This window comes from Emydura macquarii, unplaced genomic scaffold (genome assembly GCF_026122565.2).
Source record: "Emydura macquarii macquarii isolate MOO-44397 ecotype Brisbane River unplaced genomic scaffold, CSIRO-AGI_Emac_v2 contig_2473, whole genome shotgun sequence".
In the NCBI taxonomy this organism is placed as follows: domain Eukaryota; kingdom Metazoa; phylum Chordata; order Testudines; family Chelidae; genus Emydura; species Emydura macquarii.
Window position 1 is genome coordinate 2,403,910 of NW_027132610.1, and position 25,534 is coordinate 2,429,443.

General features: G+C 41.6%; 1 protein-coding gene across 1 annotated transcript in view; it reads right to left on the reverse strand.

Annotated features, from left to right (window-relative positions):
- Positions 1 to 10,316: 10,316 nt before the first annotated feature.
- The window catches only part of ARHGAP20 (Rho GTPase activating protein 20), an 89,898-nt gene continuing 74,680 nt past the window's right edge, over positions 10,317 to 25,534 (reverse strand). Inside the window, exons 10-15 of the mRNA XM_067562824.1 lie at positions 22,561 to 22,739; positions 20,227 to 20,388; positions 17,088 to 17,197; positions 15,810 to 15,999; positions 13,735 to 13,849; positions 10,317 to 12,909 (exon numbers count right to left, since the gene is read on the reverse strand). Coding sequence (XP_067418925.1) covers positions 11,174 to 12,909; positions 13,735 to 13,849; positions 15,810 to 15,999; positions 17,088 to 17,197; positions 20,227 to 20,388; positions 22,561 to 22,739 — 2,492 coding nt within the window. The 3' untranslated portion in view covers positions 10,317 to 11,173. The remainder of the gene's footprint in view (positions 12,910 to 13,734; positions 13,850 to 15,809; positions 16,000 to 17,087; positions 17,198 to 20,226; positions 20,389 to 22,560; positions 22,740 to 25,534) is intronic.

Sequence of the window (25,534 nt, forward strand, 5' to 3'; positions counted from 1 at the left end):
GCCTCTTTTCCTGTTTGAAAAATCTCTCCAGGCAGGGAGGCCTGGGAGAAACCCTGATCAATCTGTGACACAGAGGCCAATGGATGCTTCACTACTCTGTATCAGCAACTCTTGTCAGGTCTGACATACTCACTACACCTGATGACACCGTTGTCATGACACATACCCAAAATATGGCATATAGATCATTGGAAAACTAATATCTTACTGATTAATAATACTCAGGAATTCCTTTCTCCTAGCCATAGTCTCTGACCTTTCCCAGGTAAATTCTCTCACCCTCCAAACAGAAAGATGTTGAGATTTTTCACAAAAAAGGGGAGCTTTAGTGTCACAACAGCCCTCCACTTACATGTGGAGTCAGAATTAGAGCCACGTTTGAAAGAGAGTGAATTTACAACACGGACTTTGGTTGAAATTGTATGTGACAACAGGATGAAGTGAAGAGCAACCATTTCTGTATTAAAAACACTTCTCTTAGAGAAGGTCATTGAATGACTAAATTCTGAACAATTTTACTTAGCTACTGCCAGGGGTGCTACCAGGCTACTTGTCCTCTAAACTGAAATTTGCAGTCATGCTGCTGAAAAACCTAGACAAAATAAGCCTAGAGCAGTCCTTGGATTAAGAAAAAAACAAAAAAAAACCCTGTATTTTGTGCAGTACAAATTTATAAATCCAATTGGTGCACCAAATCTTTTAGGGCTTACATGGCAAACATACCCTAACAGAAATTTTCAGCACCTGAATGCATTTAATATTTTATTCTAGATTGTTATGGATAGATTAGTGTCTATTTCCCTTGTGATATCAATAGAGCAGCAGTAGTAGCCACTCGGCAGAATAAGTGAAATCATGCAAGTGCTTCTGTGAATTAAAGAAGGTTTGCTCAGTTCACTAACTATTTCTTTAGGGCTCCATTTAGCCTGCAGCTGTTGCATGAGGGAGGCTCCATGGCCTTTCACACCGCAATGATGAAGGCAGCTTCCCCTTTCTAGGGTGGGAAATGGGCCTTCATGAATGCCTAGATAAGGCTTTATTTAACTGCTCAGGCAATTCTCTTGGCCAAAGACAAAGATATTCCACCTCACTCAGCCCTTGTCAATGATGTGAGGGGAAAGCATTGAGCATGCTCAGCTCCTTGGGGGGATGGGTGGAGTAGGTTCTTGGGTTTTTTCCAAGATTAGCAAGAAGTTTCTGTCTGCAGCCATACGGAAATTACAGTGTCACCAAAGTCATCCCAGTGCCATGGCCTATGCTGAATATTCAGTGTGGAGGGGCCAGGATGGTGGGAGAGGTTGTGTTGTTGGAAATAATCCTCTCTTTTCCCAATTACTTTTCCTACAAAGGGAGGCCAAGGATTAGAATGCTCATTGGTTTCTTGAGAACTGTCTGGATTATTGCAAACTTTAGGGAGATTGTTTTCTGTAGAGGAGGCATTCACGATTTGGGTCCAGAGTGGTCCCAGTTGCTCTTTGCTATGTTTCACGACCCGTGAGGTCTGATTCCTTCTGTGCTACTAGTCAGAAATGAATTCTGGGGTTATTGTCTTCTTGCCTACAAACCCGCGAGACATAGGCCTGCAGGTACATGTCAACTATGGCAGCTCAAGAAAACAAACAAAGGAACATGGCACATGTAGAGGAAGGGAAGCAATAGGCACAAAACTGAGCTCTCATCTTAATCCAACAAAGGAAGCAACCAGAAGAGCCCCGTTGCAACTGCTCAGCAAAATGATGATTGGAAAACAGCAGCGAAACAATGGGCAAGTAGTAAAACAGCTGGAATCCCCCAGAGAAATCCAACCAAACTTTGCCAGTAACATAATCCAGTGGAGTGAGCAGAGACGCATGGCAAAGCAGAGTCAGAGAGGAAAAATACATTTATAGGCTTGGAAGGCAACTGCACAGAAAACAATACATAACCGAGTTAAGCGGAGTCTGACTAATTATGCCATGTGCCCCTACTCTAGCCACCCACCAACTTCGTATAGAAACGCCTCTAAATTTGTGGCTTGCCCTTTACACTTCATGTCTCAGTATTTTCCTCCCCCCCCACCGCCATGCTTTCTTCAGGTTTATTAACTTTCACAGCTGGAAACCAGATGTAATGTAGGTCTAAGTATTTTTCTCAAAATGACCTTGGTTTAGTCAAGGCTCCATGTGTAACAGATGAGCTGTGACACTTCACCATGGGTTTGTTGGTGAAACTGTAAACATATCACAATGGCTATAAGAGAGTATTTGCTATTTCAATCTAGCAAGAATTATCTGGGTCAAGGAGCTTCAGATAGTTCCACCCCACCCTCTGCTGTTCTCCAGTACAGAGAAGGGGCCTTCCCAGCTGAAACAACACAGTCAGTGCGGCCCATCAATCAAATGTTTACCTCCTTCTGCTCCATGTGAATCAAACATTACAACAAACAGATTGGCCCATCCCTTGTATTCTCAGAAATCTTTAGCATGCATGATGTGATGTACAGTGTCGTGTTGCATTGAGAGCATTCTGCTGGGTAATGACACATGACACAGTGTCCCTGTCATGGCCTAGCAGAGTTGAAACACGCTAACATCTTGGAAAATTTGACAATAAAAGGTCTTTCTCCCACACATGGCTACAGATCTTATGATTTTGTAAAATAAGCTGTTGTGGAAAGATTATCTGAAAGGTTCCGTTACCTGGTTCTGGAATTGTTTGTGAGAGTTTCCCAGGTGATAATTCGTACTATGTACAGATTTTTCTTTGTTCCCTAAAAGCAGTGCATATTTCAGAGCTGCCACTTTTCTGATATATCCAGATCAGATGCACATTTCCATGACGACACCGTTTATGTTATATTTGCTCTGTTTATTAGCTGAAGCAGTTCGTGGCCCTCAGGGCTAGGGATTTTGACAATTTTGCATCCTCTTTGGTTTCATGCATCAGTCATCAGCAATGAGAGCTCTGGGTTATGAGCATGTTTCTGTGTCAGGCAGAAGGCTGACAAGTTGATTCCTTATTAGCTCTTGCAAGTTGACCCTGCAGGGCTGAGCGTAGACACATTTGTTTTCATTAGTAAACGGAACAAACGTGACATGGAAGTTAAAACAATTGTAAAAGGGACATTCAGTTTAAATGTGACATTTTTCAAATGTTAAAGAATTGTTCCCTTCCTATGATTCTCTCACGTGTGATACACAGCACTTACAATCTTGGTAGATCTTGTAACGCTCCAGATATCAGACGTTACAGTTCCAAAAACCTATCCAGTCACTCAGTCCATCTCACCCTGCTAGCACAGGATTTCCTACAGTACAGTTTATAGTGCTTCATTCAGTCTAAGTTAAGATGTATCAAGTGGTGGGGTTAGCCTGGGAAGCGGATTCTACAGTCTAAGGGAAGAAAGGAAGGATCATCTTGTAGTTCAGGCACTGGACTAGGACTTGGTTGATCTGGAGTCTATTGCTGGCTCTACCATAAGCTTCTGAGGTAACCTTGCTCAAATCACTTAATCCCAGTGCCTCTGTGAGAAGCAGAAGCTCATCTGTTTAGTGTTGGAGGCCCAGTTCAATTTGAGTTGCCTGGCCACTGTCCTAGAGGCCTAGCATAGCTTTAGTTTCTTGCTTGGCTGTTCTGACCCCTGTAGCATGACATCTTCCGGTTGGCAGAGATGAATAGGACTACTGCGTAACCTTGCAGATGTCTCCGTTTCTGCACACCACGGCATATAACACAAAATATACAACATGTATTGCTTGCAGCTGCACATAGATAATGGTGGTGGGAACAAGAAGTTGAATGTCTGGGGGTACATTTTTTCATTGCCAAGGGGCATATTTTTTACACCGCCCCCTCCTAGCACCAGATGTTGTTTTGACGACCCCAGTTATCATGGTGAGAATGGAATGTAGTCAAGGGTGAAAACCCAATGTAGATAATTAGCATATATGATAATGAGGAGAGAGGTAATTAGGTGAAAGCTGTTAAAGGAAGGGTATAAAAAGTCACTGCTTAGACAAAGGGGCGCACTCCATCAACATCTGACTCTGTGGGAGGTTCTGTCGATTGGCCCAGAGGCCACTGACTCCCTGGCGGGGCCCCTGAAGAAAGCCCTTCCTGTATACTGCCGCTGAGTGACCACTTAACCCTGCAGGCTCAGTGAGTATGATATATTGTAGTTAATTTTAGGCTTTGTATTCAACTAGTATATCTGTAGAAAACCTTGCACATCAAACCTTACTGATTTGCAAATCGGGTGTACCGTGTCTCACTGGTATTCACACTGATCACTACGTGTCCAGTATCAACATTTAGCAGCACAGCTTGCTGTGAAAACATGACACTGATGCTCTGTAACCAGAGGAGATAACAGTGAGTTCTAACCTCAGCACGTTTAGAACAAAATGCAAAACTCACCCTTTGGTAAAGCTTTCACACACTAAACTCTTCACGGAGTAACACCACCTAGGCTAGACGCTGTACTAAGTCAGTCATTTCTCCTCCAAGTTGAGACAGGAGAGAGGGAGGAGTTACTTCTATAATGTTTTTAAATACGTGGGAGGCACGTTCATATTGTATGGTGACGGACAAGGCTTGATTAAGGAAATCCAAGGTCATAGGTGCATCCTGATATGGGGATGCCGCATGTCTCTGCCCCACCGCCAACATTTGGTGTGGCAGTAGCAGAGGTGACTGCCTTTCTGTTCCAGAGAGGAATAGGCGGCAGCTTGGCCCCCAGAAGCGGAGAATAGCCATAGCAGTTTGTTCTGGACACTCCCCTCCCCTGACAGATGCCCAATGCTGGGAGCAGGGCCTGCACAGAGCTTTTATATCAGGTCTCTCTGGATTAAGGAAGACCCCTGCCAAGGGAATGTTCACAGGGGGCCATTTCCACCCCTACTTCTTCATTGCTAGAGCAGCACAGAGTGGCTTTAGTGCCCTAGAGAATCAAGTCCACAGAGCGCATTGATTTTAAGGGGCTGCTCTTGGAAGGCAGATTGAGCTGGTGAAGACTGGGGTGATTACATTACTCCCAGAAACTCAAATACCACCAGCCCCCATACCATTGCAATCAGTACTCGAAGCAATCAGCATGCTCTTGATGCACCTCATTTCCCTAAAGTGATGAAGAGAAAAGATCCCCCCTCACATTGCCCTCTAACCTTTATACTTCCACAAAGGGTCTACATCTTCAACTAACTCTGAAAAAGGTCATTTGAAAAGGGAACAAAATATGACCTGGGCCATCCGTTAGAGTGAGTAGCGAAAGTTCCTACTCAGCTGATCCCTCTGGACCACTCTCTTTCTTACACATTCACCTTGTAAGCAACTGGTTTTTGTCTGGCAGTGCAGATTGCCTCTCGGAAAGCATTTCTGCATTAGAGATGGCCCACAATTGCAGGAAGAAATGTGAGTGTTAAAGGCCTTAAAATTCACCTCCAGGGCCAAGCAGATGTCACTAATGGATAGATGGACAGTTGGTCCAGTACATGGCAAGAACTGCCCTCTAGATGTCCCCTTTCTCTGCCAGCCCCCCTCAGCATTATGGCTTTTCAGAGACAGGCTGTCCTCACTAGTGCTAGCATTGTAACCAACCAACCAGCAGCAAACAGCCCACGTAAAATGAACTGACTCATAGCGGATGTGACTGCCAAAGTATCGGCAGAACTGGGCACTATACAGTTGAAACGTCTGCTGTTGCCCACTTCTGGCTTGACAAGTAAAACACAGACTTCCACTTACATCTCTGACACTGAGCTCAGAGTCACGCCAGCTAGAGCAGACCCGGCCAGTAGGACATAGGACATTATAATCACTAGATCTCTATGGCCATCGGCTGGTTTCCAGGGAAGGAAGAGATTTCTTAAAAGAATTGATGCCCGGTGGTTAAACGATGGCATTTCCAGCCACAATAGCATCAGCTGCGCCTGCTGTAACAGGACCCAAAATGTAACAGAGAGTTTCAGCTTTTCACAAGCCTTGCACTTAGAGAGGAAAAGGTTCATTTGTGAGCATGGGCCAGCTGGGTGGTTCAAGTGTTACGTCTCAGCCCGTGTTCAGAGGCAGCTCAGGGCCATGCTACCGATTGGGAGCTAATTAAGTACTGTTGAGTCCATTTAAAAAGAAGGCAGTTATGGCCAGCGAAGCTAGAACCATATCAGAAGTCAAGGATCTCTGGGGAAGAGCAACTTGCTCCCCTGCAGCACGGTTTATATTTTTTGGTATTTACTGTTTGTAAAGCTACATGGAAGGAAATGCAGCCTCCTGCCAAACTAGAATCGATTTGGTCCACTTCAAACCCCTGCTCTAAAACCTACCTACAGAAAATGATTGTTGCATTCAGATCTGAGCCTCCAGGTAACTATTGTCTCTTGTTGTTCTGCCCTGGGCACCATAACAGGGCGATCAACCTTTTCTGAGGTTAAAATAGCTTTTCTGCAACTAGCCAAACCTCACTCCAGACCTGGGCCTGGCACCTGAACAAGCTGCATCCCGGGTTTCCTAGCCAGCGATGGCCTTTGCAATCAATATCAATGCCAAGTGAAAGAAGGTGGCCAAGCAACAGTGCTACCTGCAGAAACACTGTGGTAGGAGTTATACAGCACCAGTATGCTCACAGCTTGAATCATGTTCGACAGATGAAGGTTCATTTATACACAATTCCTATAAGCCCAGGGTTTGTTTAGAACACTAAATAATTTAAACCTTATTTGCCATATTAACAACAAGATGACTTCAGTAATCCACCCAGGAACTGGTCAAAGGACAAAATATCAATGCAGTTTTATTTCTTTCAAAATAGTTTCTTGTATGTCTTATTGTGCTAGGTGGGAGTGTGTAAAACACATAGGACCAGAGAGAAACACAGACAGCCTAAAGGAACCTCTGAGAGCATGTGGTCTGACCCTGGACCAAACCCAGTGAGAGGTTTTTTCGGTCAGCGGGAGGTAGGTGAGGGTGAGAGGGTGTATATCCTGTTATTTGATTTGTGTCTCTGAACATAGAAGGACTATAAATGCATCAAAGAAATACCAATCACCAATTTCTCTTCCTAACTAGAACATCCTAAGGCCCTAAACTTTGACTAGCTGCTCCCGTCAAAAAGGGGCAACTATACATTTGTAATTGTTGCCGTTAAGGGTCTTAGAAAATCAAATACTGGGCCAGCAAACTTTATTCACTTTATTGCTCCAGGTATAACATGGTAGAATGCTATGTAACAAAACTATTTCACGAGCCAATTAATTAGAATATAGAAAGATCATTACATTTTTAATAGTACAGGGGAGATTAATAGCATATAATTATTCTATTATTTGTAGAACAGTAGCACCTAGAGGCTCCAACTGCAATCAGACCCCCCCTTGTGCTTGGAGTTCTACAAACATAGTAAGACATAGTCCTTGCTGCAATGAGCTTACCATCTACAACACACAGCAGGTCGGTGACAAAGTTGGGAATAGAACCTAGGTCCCTGAAATTCCAGTCCAATCACTAGACAGTTCAGGCACTTTGCCTCCCTCGGTTGTGAGCAGACCAAGAACAGTAAAAATTAACAAGGGTTGTGTAATATAGAGACATGATAAAGGGATGCCATCAATTTAAGAATCACACTTTGGTTTGAATCTTCATATCTCTTGTTGCGAGAAGTGTGCAAAATTGATGTAACTAAGATTGGAAACATCTGTACCCCGTCCCAGTTCAGTTACTTTGCACATTAGACAACAGTTTTTCTGTAGTTACTTTCACTGTTTCTCCTGTAAAGTCAGTCCATTTCCCTTATTTTTGTGGGCCTTTCACACAGCAACAGGGAAAAGAGCAACATGTCAAGGCTGACTGATTTCAAGTCATCTGTGTCCTTTCGTGGTTATTAAAATCATTTAAAAAGAAATTAAACCTTTGTTCACTCAAACAACAATCTGAATGAATTTATAGATCACAGCTGCAAACAACTTAACACTAGAGTCAGACAGTCTTATCTCAGCCTATGCACCACAGTATTGTCCTGCCACATCTTCTGTTACTCTAGTGGCCAGTTCCTACCGCTTTGCCTCACCTGCACCCTTCCCTTTCCTCCCAGCTGTAGGGCACTCCTGAGAGAAACCGATCAGCGTGTCAAATGGGCAGTGTAGAGGAGTCGACTCACTGCGGAGAACTCCCTTCCGGCTGGGCATAGCTTAGCAGTCCTCTCTTGCATAGAGTCTCTGGTCCCACAGCGGTCTGCCCTTTCTTGTGCTCCGACCAGGTCATGCTTTAGTCCCTACCCCTTCCAGGGTAACAAAGTCCAGCCGCTCCCCAGAACCTCTCATTCCTTCTGTCTAGTCTGCTGACCTGGATTCTGGGCCAAATGGCCTGTAAACTATGGGACGCCCTGAGCAGGGGTGTATATCCCCTTCTGAGGGGCTTCATGCCACCTTACCAGGGGAACCTAGGCCTACCCTCTCCACAGGGTTCCAGTCCAGGAATAAATGATTGTGGGAAGCAAGAGCCAATCAGCTCATATCTCTCTAGCTGGCCAGTGGGCAATGGAGCACCCACAGGGAGGAGGAGCTTAGCCCTGTATACACTCTCCCTTTATCCTGAAGCTGTCCAGCACCTTGTGGACACAATCAAGTTTCTCAATCTTAACATTTTGTGATGGCATTGCTCGAGTATATGCCTTTCATAGCCCACTGTACATTTTAAACTGTACTGATCCAATAGCCAACTTACTTGTTCATTATATTTGTAATATTGAAAGCACTATACGTATACTATACCACACATAGCTCAAAAGCAAACTCACAATCTGTTTCACATCCAGGCAGCACTGAATGTACTTTTACTTGAGACTAGCAGGGGAAAATTACTGCTGTAAGATATGACTGATAATACAGAATACTTATATTGCAGAGACTCTTTTTATTTCACTTATTATTGGTGTAATGAGTCAATGTTTGCTACTTGATTTAAAATTGCCTGGCAATACAATTTCTACCAGTTTGAAAAATGCAGAGTGGCTCTTTCTGTCATTTAAAAATAGCATCAGGGATTTCTGTTTTCTTTTTAAAAGGGAACTGGGTTGTAGTGCTGTTAAATACAAGGATCCAGAACACACCTAGATGAATTTACCTTGTGAAGGAGAAGGCTGTTAAAGGTCAGATTTTGTGTATTACTCTTAATCAAATAATTGTAGCTATATAGGAGATGATGAGAGACAACAGATGGTGCTTACGAGCCTGATCCCACAAACAGATATAGCTGCAAGAATAGTTTTACTTGCATGAAATCTTGGTGACTTCAATGGGTCTCTCAATGTAGCTATTCTCACAGGTATAAACTATTAGCAAGATCAGGCCCCAAAATAGTACACCTCAGGGTGGATATTTTCAACACAAGAGATATTTCTAAACATATTTAGTCTTTCCAACTGACAGATGTGTAGACAAACTGCTTGTTCTGTCTGATTAAATGGTGCAGAGCTTTCATAGACGGCTCTTCGCAGTTGCTTGTGGCATTAGACAGTGGGTAACATTTTTAAAAACACCTCAGTCTTAAGTACCTAAGTCCCATTGGTGCTTTTGGAAACTTGCTCCAGTGTGACTGAATACAACACAGTGTTGAAATTATTATACTGAGCAATATTTTTTGTAGTGGGTGAAAGCCATTTTAACAAGGGAATGTTACTAACCAAATCAATACCATTCCAAAAGCACTGGCCTCCCCTCTTGCCTGCTGTAAAACCTGCCGATATTCATACCGGATCCATCACCCAGCCAAACTTCTATTATCTGAAATAGCCTGGAACCAACTTGGCTACAACACTGCAAACAAAATTCTCTGAAATGGCTTTTTTGCTTCTCCATCTCATTTTAGAGCTCAGCTGAAAACACCTGATTCACCCTTACATATGCCTCTTAGTGAATAGCAGAAGGGGAAGAGGAATTATTCTTTATATTATCAGGTTGTTCGATTCTTCATTATGTTTGAGATACACTTTATATGCATGGTGCTGTACAGACAGTAAAGGCCAAATCCTCCAATTCTTTTCCATGCAAAATTCCCATTGATGTTACTGGGCAAGAACCTGTAGAACTGACCCCTAAAGTTCTATTGAGTCGTATTCACACTGTAGCTAGTTTTCTTTGCCAAAACTGAAATGTACCATCTCTTTCTAGGGAACAAAACAAATATATTTACTATAGAAGCAAGTGTCAAAACCTGGAGAAAAAAAAGGAAAACAAAGTAGATTTTTAAGAAGTGTCATTAACATCATAACCCATCCATTGGTAAATACATGTTACCTTAAAGCCAAAGGACTGAAGGGTTCTTTGGAAAATTGTTTTTGTTGACTTTGACAGAATGGATTTTATTTAATGTACAGCATTGAATGCATACACCAATACCAGTGCCGTAACAACAAAAATGGAATTTGTAAAGTTAGCAGCAGTTTCTGCAAGTACAAAAATACACATTTATTTCAGACCATATATAATAGCAAAATTTATCAAGATATATTATACAAACTCAAAGCATTTTAGATAATGCATTACTTTTAATATATTATAAGATTTAGATGGCGCATAATAAAATTACACATGTTCTGCTTGCAATAATACATGGCATTTTACAGCAATATTAATAAACTATTCACAACTTAAACATAAAAAGAACATCCAATGGACCACAATAAATGAAACACACAGAGTTGGGAGTTGTTAGTTACAAGCTTCAGCATTCAACTTCACTTCTTTTTCAAGCTTACATTTTTTTTTCTTCTTTTGCTGCAAGATGGAGATGACTGGAACTATTGAACATACAAAGCACTATGCTTCTTCCTTGGAGAACAATGAAAGTGATAACCATCATAGTTTCAAAACAGTTATGGAATCTATGCTGACCATGTATACTACATCAAAACCACAGAGGACACGGACTTACATCTACAGGTTTAACATGAGTGGTCAAGAGGAGGACTGTATATCAAACACATGACTGCACTCGCTAATATCTTGGAACTGAGTGTTTCTCTTAACTATTTCCTGGGTCCTTCCCAGATTCTAGGAAGATAGTTAATCACAATATGGGTATGTGGGGAAGTTACTTTGATAATTCCCATAATGACAGCATGAGTTCTGTAGCTCCCCAAGTGAAAGCTCATATCTTGGGATATTAAACCTAAACAGATCTGATATTAATCCCAAAGGTGGTGATTTTAAACGTAAGATTCCTCTGCAAAAAACCTTTGGTCAAGCTCTTCAAACTTGGGATCACTGCAGTGCTTGTTTGGCCATTCCTTTTTATTTTGGGCCGTGGCCTTGGTCCCTTCCTCTGATTTCTGAAGACATTTATTAACATCAGGCTTAAACAAACAGTCATCATCAGCTTTTGTGGTTTCTGGAGACAGAGAGAAGCCCCTTTTGGACTCATCAATACTTTTTGATTCAGTTCTTGGCAAAGATTTATTGTTCTTGGAGTTTGTCACTTGCTGGCCTCCTAACTCTGTGGAAATCACAGTCTTACTTAAGCTGTCCTTGATGAAAAATTCATGTCCAGCACTGACAACATCCTCTGGCTCAAGAACATGCTCAGAACTTGGATTTGGGCACTGAGTGAAAGCTTTGGATGGCTGTCTTTTCTGTGACTGACTAAATGGAGAGTTTGCCGCCTCCTCCTCCTCCTCCTCTTTGCTTTGCTCAGCCAATAGCCCCAAGGCCTTTAGTCTCTTGTCTTTGGCTTCCCCTGGACAAAGTGGAGAGTTGCATAGCTGCCTACTCCCCTGGGAAGAAGAAAAATTGCCCTCCTGCTCTGCTTCTGCAGCATTAATTCCTCCTGTTGATATAAGTGTTTTTAAAACTTGTCGTTCTTGACATAAGTTATCTTCTAATGCATCTGAAGAATCCGTTTGTGGTTCCAAAGTTATTTTAACTGCACTCTTCTTTTTCTCCTCTTGCTTGGACACTCTGTCCTTTTTTCTAAGAGTCCAATTTTTCATTGTTGAGGCTCCGTTCTTTAGCCAGGTGCTGGGATGAAGAGTTACAGGGCTTTTTTGACTCTCTTTTCCAACACAAACAGAGCTGCTGCTGCTGGCCTGGTTAGGAAAAGAACTGAACCCAGCAACCAGGTGTACTCCAGAGAAAGGGTTAAATTCAGGAGACAGCTCTCCATGTTTCTTTTGAGACTGAAAAGCACAATCCGAAGGAGAGGAGGTCTCAGTTGGAGTAAACACTGAATAATCTGAAAACTGAGAGAAAGCACTGTCCAAGGAGCTCATTGAGGACCCAGATGGGGATGTTCCAGGGGAAGATAAACTAGAACAGCTAGTTCTTGAGCAAATATTTAATCTCAGTGGGGGTGGTGGCAGGAGGCGATTGGACAAGTCTTTCTTTTCACAATTTTGGCCCATGGTGCCACTCTTACCCACATCGATTCCCATAACCAAACTCTGATTCATAAGCTTTTGCCCTTCCACCTGCAATGAACGAAGCTGCTCATCTACGTGAGAGAGGACTGCATCACAGCTGGCTTTACGGACTGTGGTCTCATGAACCCCACTGAGGTGGCTGAACTTAGAGGTGAGAAGGCCAATGATGGGCTCTGAGCAGCGCCTCTGTCTTCTCAAGCTTTTGAGAGCATCTGGAAGCATTGCTGATGAGTAGCCAGAGTTACTGGAGCAAACGGACTCATGCTCAGAGTTATTCTGTGATGCAGATTTGTGGTGTGATCCGGTAGAAATTCGCACTGGTTTTGATTTGGGTGGCAGCTGAATTTTAATTTCTTCTATCTCAGGCTGGTCCAAGTCACAATCACTCAGAGTCAAAACTGAGTCCCTGCTCCTGTTATCGTGACCTCGTTTTTTGACCAAGTCACTAAATGAAGAGTCAACATCATCATTCAGCTCATTTTCCAAACTGTCATAGGAAGAATCATTCAGATGGAAGGAAGAGAGATCTGTAAGAGGATAAAAGCAGCATTAGCATGTCCGTGATCAAACAACACTGACAACACAATTACATTTTGTTTCAAAAGTATTCTTTCTCTTTAGTAATCGTTTGTCCTTGAAAACTGACACACGGCAAAATGGGAACCGTTTAGAATTCTTCCAAAATTATCATTTTAAGATGAAATAGAAATGAGTTTTATTAGGCCCCAATTTAGCACAGCACTTAAGCACATGTTTAAGTCCCATTAAAGTTATGGGACTTAAACACATGCTTAACTGCTGTGCTGAATAGGGATGGATTTATAAATAATAAATGGCTGATTTAAAAAGCCTGTAAGTAATGTTATGAACATTCAAGTCAATTGCTCAGTTACATGAAGAAGCCAGGGTGTAATTTTATTGTGCTAAAGAAATTAGAAGGTTTATATCCAATGTATTGTGAGACGTGCTAGTTTCAGTTCCAGCATAGCAGGTAGATTGAGGCCCATGGATTTAAAGTGGTGTAACTGAAGGAGAATTTAGCCACATTGCACTAAAGGGAATACGTGAAGAGTTTGGGACAATCATATTACTCATGAGTGGCAAAGTGAGTTATGTAGATCGTGCCAAAAGGAGTGAAAAGAGTGACTGAGACAGTATAAGGTGCATCATAAAAATCACATAACTATCACCCCGGCAGACTGAGGGAGAGTGTATGTTTGTGTGCACATGTGTACATTTGAATAATATTTTGGATGGACAGATTATATGAATGGAGAATAACAGCCTTCCTAAGAACGTACTGAAATTTCTGACTACCTGGGTTTAGCTAATATGACTGAAACATATGTTACCTGAGCCATCCTCTCTGTTGTCACATCTTCTCAGTATGTCTCCAAAGAGGGAGGTAATTTCCTCTCCAAAAATCCTGCAGCAATTTTCAATTAGAAACTGTACTAGAATAGAAACCTGCAACAAAGAAATGGCAATGAGATCGCTATACAGATCTTGAACTATTGAGTTGACAGGAGTATAGATCGGTAACAAAAACCAACCAGTCTGATGTGCTTTTCCATTGAATGGAGGGGTTGCTCCCAAACATCATGTTCCAGGCTCTCTGCCGATGGTGTATATGGTGTTCCAGCCTGCCATTTACCCAGCATGTGTTAAATTATGCAGGTAGTGATTAGTTCCAAAGCAGGTCTAGATGGGTGGCTCCTATGGACATGTTTCGGAGATTCTAGGGCCAAAAGGGACCCCTGTGATCATCTAGTCTAACCTCTTGTGTAACTCTGGCCATAGGACTTCCTCAAAATATTTCCTGCTTGAACTAAAGCACACCTTTAAGAAAAACATCCAATCTTGATTTTAAAAGTGCCGGTGATGAAGCATTAACCAGCTCTTGGTAAGTAGCTCCAATTATTGATTACCCTCACTGCTAAAAATGTGCACCTTATTTCCAGTCTGAATTTCTCTCGCTTCAACTTCCAGCCACAGGTCTCAACAAAACGGCTAGGAGATTGATACGGGAACAGCCAAATCTGTAAGAGATCATTCTGGATTCCTGGAACATCGGAATGACCCCATACACCTCTCATTCTGAAACCAAACCTTGCTCTCAGCATGCTCATGTTAACTATTAGAGTACTAAAAGGCTCTGCACTGTAAGAGATAGAGGATGAGTACTCTGGCACACCCCCGCCCCCTTTGCTGGTTTTCCCTCGCACCACCATCGTAGCCTCCCTCCCCGTAGTTCCTGCTCTCCTATCTGCCCACACTGAGCCTCTCCTAACTCTAGTCTCCTTCACTAAGCACTAGATCCCTCCCTGAACGCCTCATGCTCCCCGCCTACCTCTTCTCAGCCACTGGTTCTGGCATGCAGTCATTTCCACACCAGTTCTTCCCCACCCATAACATGACCTTCCAATGTCACCTGCTTCTCCCAGGCTGGAGCACAGACCAGAGGAGGGGTTGGAAACCGGCAGATGATGGTGAGTGATCACACTGGGAAGACAGGCTATGTGTGGAGAGGACCCAGGTGCCCTGACCTTCCCTCACTTCCCAGTGGCCGGGAACTCCACCTTCATGGCACAGCAACGCCTAACAGATCACCACACCCAAGCCCTAAGAAAATAGTCTGTCCCCCGGTGACACACACTTGAAGGACTAGGTTAGATTCCTAAGGATGAACGGGCTTCCAGCAGATGAAATTTCTTTTACCTTTAGGCAACTGCCTCCAATTTTATCATAACAGGATCTGCATCTATATCCCTCTTCCCCCACAGCTGGAAATGAACCTACAATGGATGGATTTTCAAACTAGTATTTTAAAGTTTCTGTTTTTGCATCCTTCTCATTAGGCTCATCCGTGTTGTTGCTTTTATTAACAGCTTCCAAATGGTGCCAGATCCCACCCTCTTCAGCCTCACTGTCCCGCAGAGGAGGCAGCTGGGTAGATTGATGGTGCTTGGATCCCCTCGCCTCCTTCTCTACTGCCATTTACAATCTTCTCCTTTGGGCCAATGCTGCCTGAGGCCCAAAGCCAACTGACTGACTGCTGACCTCCTCCTTTGTGCAACTTTTCCACCCCGAACTCCTTACAGGTTTACTTGGTCCTGCTTCAGCACAGGAGCTGGACGTGATAACTCCTCGAGGTCCATTCCACCGACTGTATGATTATACAGTGAAAACTGCTCTAAGACCACCTTCGTTAAACAGCACCTCGAGGAGGAAGAGCTTATTACAAATGCACTGGATGTTTATGATCACTCCTTCTGTCTCAGGGGCAATCTGAGGATGAATTATTTAATGCTGTTAGAGTGCTTTGAGAAGGAGAAGTGCTGATCTGTGTTGGTGCTAATTATCACCTTTCTGAACAAACCTTTGATTGAACATAGAGATGCCATAGCAAAACTGTGGCTTCACTCACCCTTTTTGTGAATTCGCTTTCTGTTTCAGGGCTTGAGGGAGCAGGAGGCCAAAGCATGCTGGGTGCGATGCAAACAGCTAGATTGAATGCAGTCATCTGGTTGTCTTCAGATTGCTTTTCTATACTGTGTAGCACTCCAAAGAGGTAACGTAAGAGAACAACATTGGCTCTGGGGAGTTGCTCTATTAGCCTGAAAAATAAAAGGAATTGATGAAAATTTAAGAAAGCACTTCTGCCCATACTCACTAGAGTCCGCATCTAATGAAAATAAAACATCAGAGGGAGGGAATATGGACTCGAGGTTAGAGCAGGAAATGGTTACTAGTTCAAATAGCTTCTCAGAAAAGACCCAACAAGTGCCACAGTGATCTCCCTATCCTCAAACTTCAGTGCATTCCTCTAACGGTGTAATTCAGAAAAGTTGCCGATACACCGTGAACTGGCCTAAGAAATAATTAAGGCTACACTGTCACATAAACGCACCACGTACAATTTGTGATCTTTATTGGTATTTTTGTTCAATTAATTGCCAACTCACTGATTCGCTCAGTTGCAAAATGCAGTCATCTGCTCTGGACGTTAACGTTAATGTAAATCGGCAGGGTTCCATTTAATAGGTCACCTAGTCCGCTCTCCTGCCTGCATGCCAAACTCTCTTCCCTACGACAAATGTACTAGTGCTTTGCCTTTTCTAATTTTAATGTCCTCAGCAATGGGGCTTCTACCATTGCCATACTCCAATATTTCATTCATGACACAAATCCGGCTTCACAACAGTCACTGAAATTTGAAATGAATGCAAAAAAAAAAAGAGGAAAAAAAAAAAAAAGAAAGAGGAATTGAATAGTTGCTGTACCCCTTTTGCCAAAGCCCCTGCACCACCCAAAACAAACTCAGTCTATTTTTGGTAGCAGGCAGAAGTCCTGGTCTTTGAGAGCATATTTATAAGCCTTTTCCTGTGGTCTTGGTGAAAGGAAATGATTGAAATCCATTTACTGGCATGTAGTCAGTCCCACAGCAGGGACATATGTCCTGAGAACATGATTTAGGAAAGCACCCCAATATAGGAAAGCGCTTAAACATGTGCTTAACTTTAAGCATATACTTAAGTCTCATTTATGTCAAAGGGACTTGAGCACGTGCTTATGTGCTTTCCTAAACTGGAGCAACTTAAGCACACATTTAAATGCTTTCTTTAATTGGGGCCTGTAAAAGAAGTCTAATTTGAAGGATTCCCCTTTTTTGGAATCAGCGCAGAGACAGTATAAATAACTCTACCTTTGGATGCCTTTTATCTTCTCTTCATGGTTCCCTTGATCCATCACAGAGACCCACTTATCACAGAGCGGGGATGAAAAAATGCTGCCTGGGATGTTCCGAAGAAAATCCTTATTCAAAGAGAGGAAGAGTAAAAAACATGTGAGCAAGCTGCTTGGGTAAGAGAAAAAAATAAGCTATACAGATCAGAGAGAGTTAATTGGTGGGACAGCACTGGCTGGTGAGTATTTAATTCCATGGAGCTGCTGAGCCAAACAGTAAATCTCTTAAAACTAAGAAAAATTTTGAATTATGTTTAGGGTAAATATTTTCATACCCTCTCCTGAACCTTTTCTGTCAAACTGGGTGTATTTTTAATGTTTTATCTGTTTTCACTGAACCAGAGAATTAGCTCAGGGGCCAGTTATTTTGATACTATGAGATGCCTGCAGTTTACTAACCATCTGACTATCTTCAATCCCCATTTATCTCAGCAAAATGTTTATGATGCTTGTCATGGATCTGGCTAAGCAGGGAACATTTCCTTGCTGCTCTCCAAGAATGAAGAGAAGACTATGGAAACACAGCTGCTTTCCTACACATGTCACAGTAAGGCCTGGTCTATGCTTAAAAGCTTTATTGATAAAATTATGCTGGTTAGGGGATGGTAATTTTAACCAAAATAGTTATACCAGTAAAAGCCCTAGTGTGGCTATATATATACACTGATATAACTGCAGCCACAGGTGAGCTGTATCACTTTAACTGTACCAATATAGTTAAAGTAGTACAAATTTCTAGTGTAGACAAGCCATAAGTTTTACAATCATTTTCCTATAGGCCTTATCCTGAGGCCTTGAAATCAGTGGTAAAAATTCTGTTGGCTTCAGTGGTGCCAAATTGGGCCCATATTACCATGTGTTTACGTACTAATTATTTTGCTGTCAGTTTGTGACTATCACTGTCCTGCAGACGAGCTGATTAATTTTGATGATAAAAATTAATTAAGCTAGTTCTGCCTGCACACTCTGTTCAAAATAAGACTTAGTGCTTTCCCTGACACAAAGCTCAATCTTAGTCTTGTTTATATACAGCTGGTCTCCATGTTCCTATAAATAATGAACTAGAGTAGATGCATATTGCATGGCTCTCTCATTCAAGCTACAGGAAATATTCTTCACTGGTGTTTGGTCCATGTCTTGGGGGAACTCTTTAGATACACGGATCTGAGATGGGCATTCCCAAAGGACATGAAAGCCAAATGAAATAAGGGAGAAGTCCTGCAGGAGTACGGTACATGAATTCAGTTCTCTGTCAAGTTTTCAAGTGGCAGGAAAATTTGGTCTCCTAGCAGCTTTAATGTACAATCAGCACTTACTCAGCAGATTACTGCAAATCTCATCGATTTTGCCAGCCTCAAATGGGGTCATACTTTACTATGCATGAACTTTTGAACTGTATCTATGATACATATTACACAAACAGGCTTTTCTTTGACATCAGACACATACACTCCCCCTTTCCTACCTATTTTTAGGATGACTGCAAGGAAAATTATTATTTCCAACTAATCTGTGGTAATAAGCAGGGGCCTGATCCATCAAAGCACTTCAGCAGTGAATAGTCTCAGTGGAGTCAATAGGATTACTCATATGCTTGAAGTTAAGGGCATGTCAAAGTGCTTTGCTGGGTGAGGGCCACGCTGCTCAACACTTTGCAGGAGTGAGCACGAAATGTGCAAAATATTTGCAATGAAAGGGAAAAAGTACTACAATGTTTTTTCCCCCATTTTGCTACAAACAAAATAAGTGGACTGATTTCACACCAAAATTTTGCCGTTTCATACATTTATTTTAAACCTCAAACAGGCCACTTTTCTACAAACAAAACAAACACTATTTTGATGAGAAAAATGGGCAAAAGGAGGTGAAATGTATGCCAGGGCACCATTTTGACTCCATTTAGGCACTGTTTTGAGGGGTTAAGTGGTGTTCCCTGTGAAAAGATGCAAACATGAGTCAAGTTAACTCAATGGCTTTGATACTGAGAATACACATTTCACATGTTTTAGCTATAGAAAAAGTAACTTGTATCAAATTGTGCAGGAAAACAAAATCTGAGGAGTGTCAAGCAATTTGGAAAGGTGAAACCAAAACATTTTTCTGCAAAATTTTGGGGAAGAATTTTCACCATCTTTACCCCGCTCTACTAGCACAGATATTATTCCACATTCAGGTCTTATTTTCTTCTCTACTGTACACTCCAAAACCAGCAGATGCTGTTCCCCGCAACCACCATTTGATTTCTTTAAAAAGAGCAGCTGTGCTTTTCCTTATTTCTACATGTTATCCAGACAGCGTCTCTCTTTTCCAGTGAACATTAACATCAGCAGCACAGCATGAGGGGGAATCTGATTTTGTGCAAATCCCAAGACAGGGATCTCACTTCATTCTTTGGATTGTTCAAGATCTCTTGAGTTAATGGTGAATTTCCATTTACTGTCAATAGTAACAGCAGCACATTTTTAAGGCCTCCAATCACTAGAGGGCAGACCACTGCAACATGATCATAGGCAACAACTCATAGGCACACAGCAAGAGGAATAGCATTCTCTGTTAAGAAAATCCTACTAGAGACATACTTGGACATGTATCAATGGAGATGACCGTATCTTTTAAGCACCCATTGTACGTAAACATTTGAAGGGTAATAAAATAACAGGAAATGTGCCAGTCCATATTTGAGATTTATATACAAATACATAATCAGACAAAGCTTTGCCAAAAAGGCTGGTACATGGTTGTGAATTCTGGATGTTCTCTGGATGAAACAAGACTGTTATTAACATGCTAGACTTTATGCAAAGATAATCCACAGAGAAATAAACTTGAGTATTTTGGGAAGCACAATATCCTCAAGTGTCCTGAAGTTTATAGCATCTTTACAGAATAAGGGCCCAATCCTGCAAAAAAACAAAAAAACAAAAACCCTCCCACTGACTTTAAGGAGCACTAGAAGACTTGGAGGATCAGGTTCTAAATGAGATCAGAGGTAAGTTTAAAAAAAAACCAAACTCCTATTGCAGAAAACAAGTTGACTAGTTGTCATATCCCTCCTCCTACCCCCATCCTCAGGGAGAGAGGGTAAACTCTTTGCATACCTTAAACACTGAGGCTGTCACAAATATGGATTCACAAGCTAAGTGCACTTCAGCTCCCAAATTAAGCTTCTCCTTGAGCTCGCGGCAGGATTTCGCATTTGCTGAACGTCTGAAAATACCCCTGGTAAAAGGACCCTCTTTGTAAAGAAAGGAAAGCATGTCCTGTGCAAAATTAAAAAGCCAGAGAGCCTTCCTTAGGTACAGATTCTTTAACTATCTGTTACTATTAAGAAGTGGTTTTATCCTTTTTCCACGTGTGCAAACATTTTAGTTCTACAAAGATTCACAAGTCAAAAACACATCAAGATATATTCTCTACTAGCTTTGCCACCCAACCCTCATTAAAGCTATGGTCTGGGGCACTGAGTTGAGAAAACCCTTCTTCAAACAAGCTGTGCTAATATCCTCACCCAATATAATAATATTATTACTTAACATCGATCTAGCACATTACATCTCCAAAGCACTGTACAAATATTAGCCAGTTTATACTGTTGTACAGAAAGAGACCAATAGTCCATCTAGTGTAGTATCTCATCTGACAGTGGCTACAGCCAGATGCTTCACAGGGAGGTTTCATATCTTCTCCCCTCACCTCTTTGTTCAGCATTGCTGTAAACTTTGTGCTAAAGTTTCTGGCCCAGCTGATCATCAGTCTGTAGCCTGAACAGCCTAATATGATTTTATCCTCATAATGCTTTTAATTTCATATCAATTTGCACTTCTAAATCCTAATTCAGGGTCAGAGACTGCCATCCTTACTTTGTGTGACCAGTACTTTACTCCGTGGAGTGTTTTGTTTAGGAATTTTTTTAAATAGTGATATATATACACAAACATGCATGTTTGTCTGATGACCAAATTATTAAAAACAACGCAAATAAGTTGGTCACAAAGCAGTTCAATACTATTTGTTTTAAGCAAGGATCTCTGAGCCGACGGCAGGGGAATGGTGGTGAGTGGAGAACGTATTATTATTAAATTGAGTTACTATAACTTTAATGGTTCAGAAGCAGCTTTTGGCTAATTTCGCAGTCTGGGATGCTGGGTAGGTCTTCCTAAAGCTCAGCAATGCAAATATGCCAAATGGAAACTATTTTTAAAGTCTACTTCTTTAACATTTCCTTCTCTTTCAGAAGTTGGGAGCCAACCATCCGTCTACGTGCAAACACCTTTATGGGGCACCATTCATGTCAGCAGTATTCACACCAGTATTTCTGTTTTCTTTGCAAAGATTTAGAACTCATCTGTTAAAAATGAGCTAAATCCTGCAATGCAAGATCTCAACTTGAGAATGAAGGTTTGACCAACAAACAAAACTGATCAACGTTTTAGGGTGATGAAGTAAACAAATGAAGTTAAAGGTTTGATATGATAAAAACTAAAACAACCCTTTAAATTTAGAATGTAGGTTATAAAGCTTTAAAGCAAAGACTCTGCACCTGCTTGGGGCTTTAAACACTCAGATTTGCCTTCTGCTAAAGGTAAGTCTCATAAGCATCCCAGATTCCATGTTTCATCCTCCAAGGATGCTGAATGGAATGTAAGAAAGTTATATTTTGGGACTTAAACAGCATAAGCCTTTCAGACTCAAGCCTCTAGTTGTACCAAGTGGTGTCTGTGCACCTAGTAACTTAACTTTTCCTCAATAAAAGTTCCAAAAGGATTCAAATTTGAGAGAGAGCCTCAGAATGCATCAGTGACTGCACTGGGCTTGAAATACCCAATGGTTCTCAAGTAGATTCCTATGGTAAACGGGAGCCCATCTCTGGAGGGTTACATCGGATAACCAGAAGTAATCAACAGTCACAGAGACTTCAGCCAGAAAACAAAAAATGCTTTGGAATGTCCTCAACAGCCCTGATGTGAACATCACTGGGCGATGTGGGGAGAACATACCAAGGCAAGCATAAGAGCCAGATCCTCTGCTGGTGTAAATTGACATAGCTCCACTGACTTCACAAGAGCTTCCCCGTTTTACACCAGCTGACGATGAGGCCCTTAGACTTAGGAGTCTGTTTCTACAGCACTTCTGCTGAGGAGTACTCTGTGGGACCGCTTGCATGAGGTGACAGAACCAGGCCAATACAGAAACGATAGATTAGTTTTAAAGCAGCTTCAGCCTACCCACATTCAATTTGCACTGATTTGTACTAATCAGCTCTGACCACATTTTACAAACATTTTCTGGCTCAAAACTGGAGGGGAGGTTTCCTTCTGGTTTCTCTGCTTAGGATCCTTTCAGTGTCCTGGCTACCTAACCCTCCAACCTTCTCATTTACAGTACAAAGAAATCCCATAAATTTCAGAGCCAGCCCAGAATTTGTGACTTACCAGGACAGGTTTGGGCAGATTGTCATTCTCACAGATGTCTGGCAGCGACAAACCAAAGAGCTTCCCTGGAACAGGAGATGTTGGAGACAGTGGTATATTGTCCAGCTGAGTGCCTAGGCCACGCCAAAAGGCCCAGTTTATGATCGATCTTTTCCTTTTAAATGGCTTTTGGCTTAGTTCTGGGGAAAAAGCAAGGTGTTTATTAGAAGAAATGTATTTGAGTTCTGTTTCCAATATTTGTTTTGTAGCGGTTGCTATGGTTTCAAATAGAAAAGTTTCAAGAACACAACCAACTCCTCTGACTGGCTCAGCCTATCCCATTAAAGTGCCTCCCAACATACGCACCCGCAGAGAACACACCTGATCATCCAAACATTCAAAAAGGATCACAAAGATCTGCACTGCATTGCTGGACTGCAGCTGGAACACTTACCTCAAAACGTAGAATTTACATGCATCTAGATTGTTCCCACTCACATGCACAAAACCCACAGAGCCTCTTTTTTAAAGAAGAATTTTTTCTCATGCTGGCTGCAGTATTGTGGCATTCCAGTTCCCACCAGCAATGGGCTGGTGTAGCCTCTGCAAAACTAACATCAATGAATAAGCTGATGGGGTAAGGAGTATTAAAAGCCAACAAAAAATCCCAGTTGCGTTTCCAAATCTTTTGCACAGAGTGAGCATTTCAGTGTACTTGCTCCATACATTTGTTGACCAATGCTCTAGAACCAGTGTCTGCTCTCTAATCAATGTCTTCCAGCTGGCACTTCATCTCGATGCCAACATACCAATGGGCTAGGTTATTCTACATTCATTGTGATGGTTTTCATGAAATACAGTAACACTGTAAGCTCCAAACTGCACTACTGATGGAAGCTCTTCTTTACAGCACAAAGAGAAGGAAACCAATGCATTCTTAAATAGAAAAGGGATTCTCTCATGTTTCTCAATGTCAGTCTATATAAATTGTTGCTTAGCAGCAAAGGATATTTTGGAGGATTGTGTTAGCAACTTTAGGACATGAGATAGAAAAACTAATATCTATACATTTTCCCTTTTCTTTTGTCTCCAAAGTCAGGTTTACAAGAACCCTAAACTTCTATGAACTTTTCCATACGTTGTTTTCTTCATCCTGCAGAGGGATTCTACATCATTAGAATCCAGGTGTGGTACTTCTATAACCATGGATTCAGTATAATATACTTTTATATTGTATACTTTATCACACATGCTTTTAGCGTTAGTGGTGACTTTTGTTATACATCGTTCCATTGTAGGAGATTATGTTCCCTTTGGGAGTGGGAGAATTCATTTAATTAAAATTTGACAGGAAACTTAGGATCATTCAAAATTTGAACGTTTTACAGGTTCATGAAAAATACTTTCAAAAAATAATGAGGATATAAATTTAAAATGAACCAAAGCTTTATGAAAGATAAGCCTGACAACGTTTAAGATTGTGCTTTCCCAGGTCATGCTTTGGAAGAAATGAACTAACCTCTAATGCCTAAAAACTCAATTTTTGTTATGGATGCACAAAATATTTGCACATCTAAGGTTTACTACACTGGGAGTTCTGTTCTTACAAGAGTGAGTATATACTTATGCTCTGTTTTTGCAATGATAAGTATACTGAGCCCATTGAAAGGATAATTATGGAGAGTTTCTATTTTGGAGAATAAGTAGTAACATATTAAAACTTAAGGGAATTTATCTTAAAAATTAGGAACAACTACTAGTTTCTTGTTATTTCCTTCAATTCCAATAGGCCAAAGCATTTTAAAAAAGTTATGAAACAAAAAAAGGGACCATTTCAAGGAAACACAGCCATCATTTGGGAGAAAAACAGCATCTGTTTAACAGTGCACTCCAATTATTATTATTATTTATTATCTAGATCAGGGAGTGAAACAATGGTAAAACCATAGGGGGAATTTAGGTAAGCAGAATTATTATGCAATCTGGAATTTAGCCAGGTCATCCGCACTCTGGTGAAAAACTGCTATGAAATTTCAGAAATGTATCTAAGTAAATGAAAAATGTTGCAATTAACAAACATTTCAGCCTTTTCTCTGTGGTAGCAGAGTGGCTGAGTCAATCTCAATGAAAACTTTTCTTTATCTCATCAACCCCTGCAGAGGCATCTCCAGCTCCGAAAAGTAGTAACTCAGGAGGTTGGTCAAACTAAGCGGAAGTCCTAAGCCCAGTGTTACGATATTTGCTTTTGATGCTGGTACATCCCCTTCAAAAACACTCTACCGAGCCACCTTCTCTGGTGGTGGTTCTAACGAAGAGACAGCTGTTCCACTTGGCCTCTGGTTTGTTAACATTTAAATCTCACTGTCAAACCAGGAGAAGATTTCTTCCTATTTGAAGAGGATCAATTCAATATTCTTGAAAACACTGGGACAGAAACCAGCAAGTAACCTAAAACAATGAAACACCAGCATTGTGTCAAAAATTGGCAATGGCTGAGCAGCAGGAAGAAACATTCAGTGGCCACAAGGAGATTCTAAGGACAGTAAAGCTGCTCCAATATTAACTCATTTACAGCTCAAAGGAAATGGGAGATATCAGGGAAAAGGTTGGGGGATGGAAGGACACATAAGGCCTTTCTTTGCTTGAACATAGTGCTAAGTTAAGACGCAGGGAGAAGCCGCAACATCCTTCTGGCTGAGAGACAGGCAAGTTATTCATTGTGCTGAAAGCAGTACCTTTGTACTTTGGCACACAAGCTTTGTACTCATAGGGTCTCTTCCTCCGGGCAGCAGTGCAGTCTTCGTATTTTAAGTTCGGGTACGGCGCGTGAGAAGTCACTGTGCAGAGGACGCTGTTGCTCTATAAAATGGTGTCCTCCGTGTAGCTGCATGGAAGATGTGATTTTGCTTCTGTATAAAATAGCGTCCTCCATGCAGCACAACCTCACAAGTACAGTGCGTGTGAGGCCACACTGTGTGGAGGATGCCATTTTGGC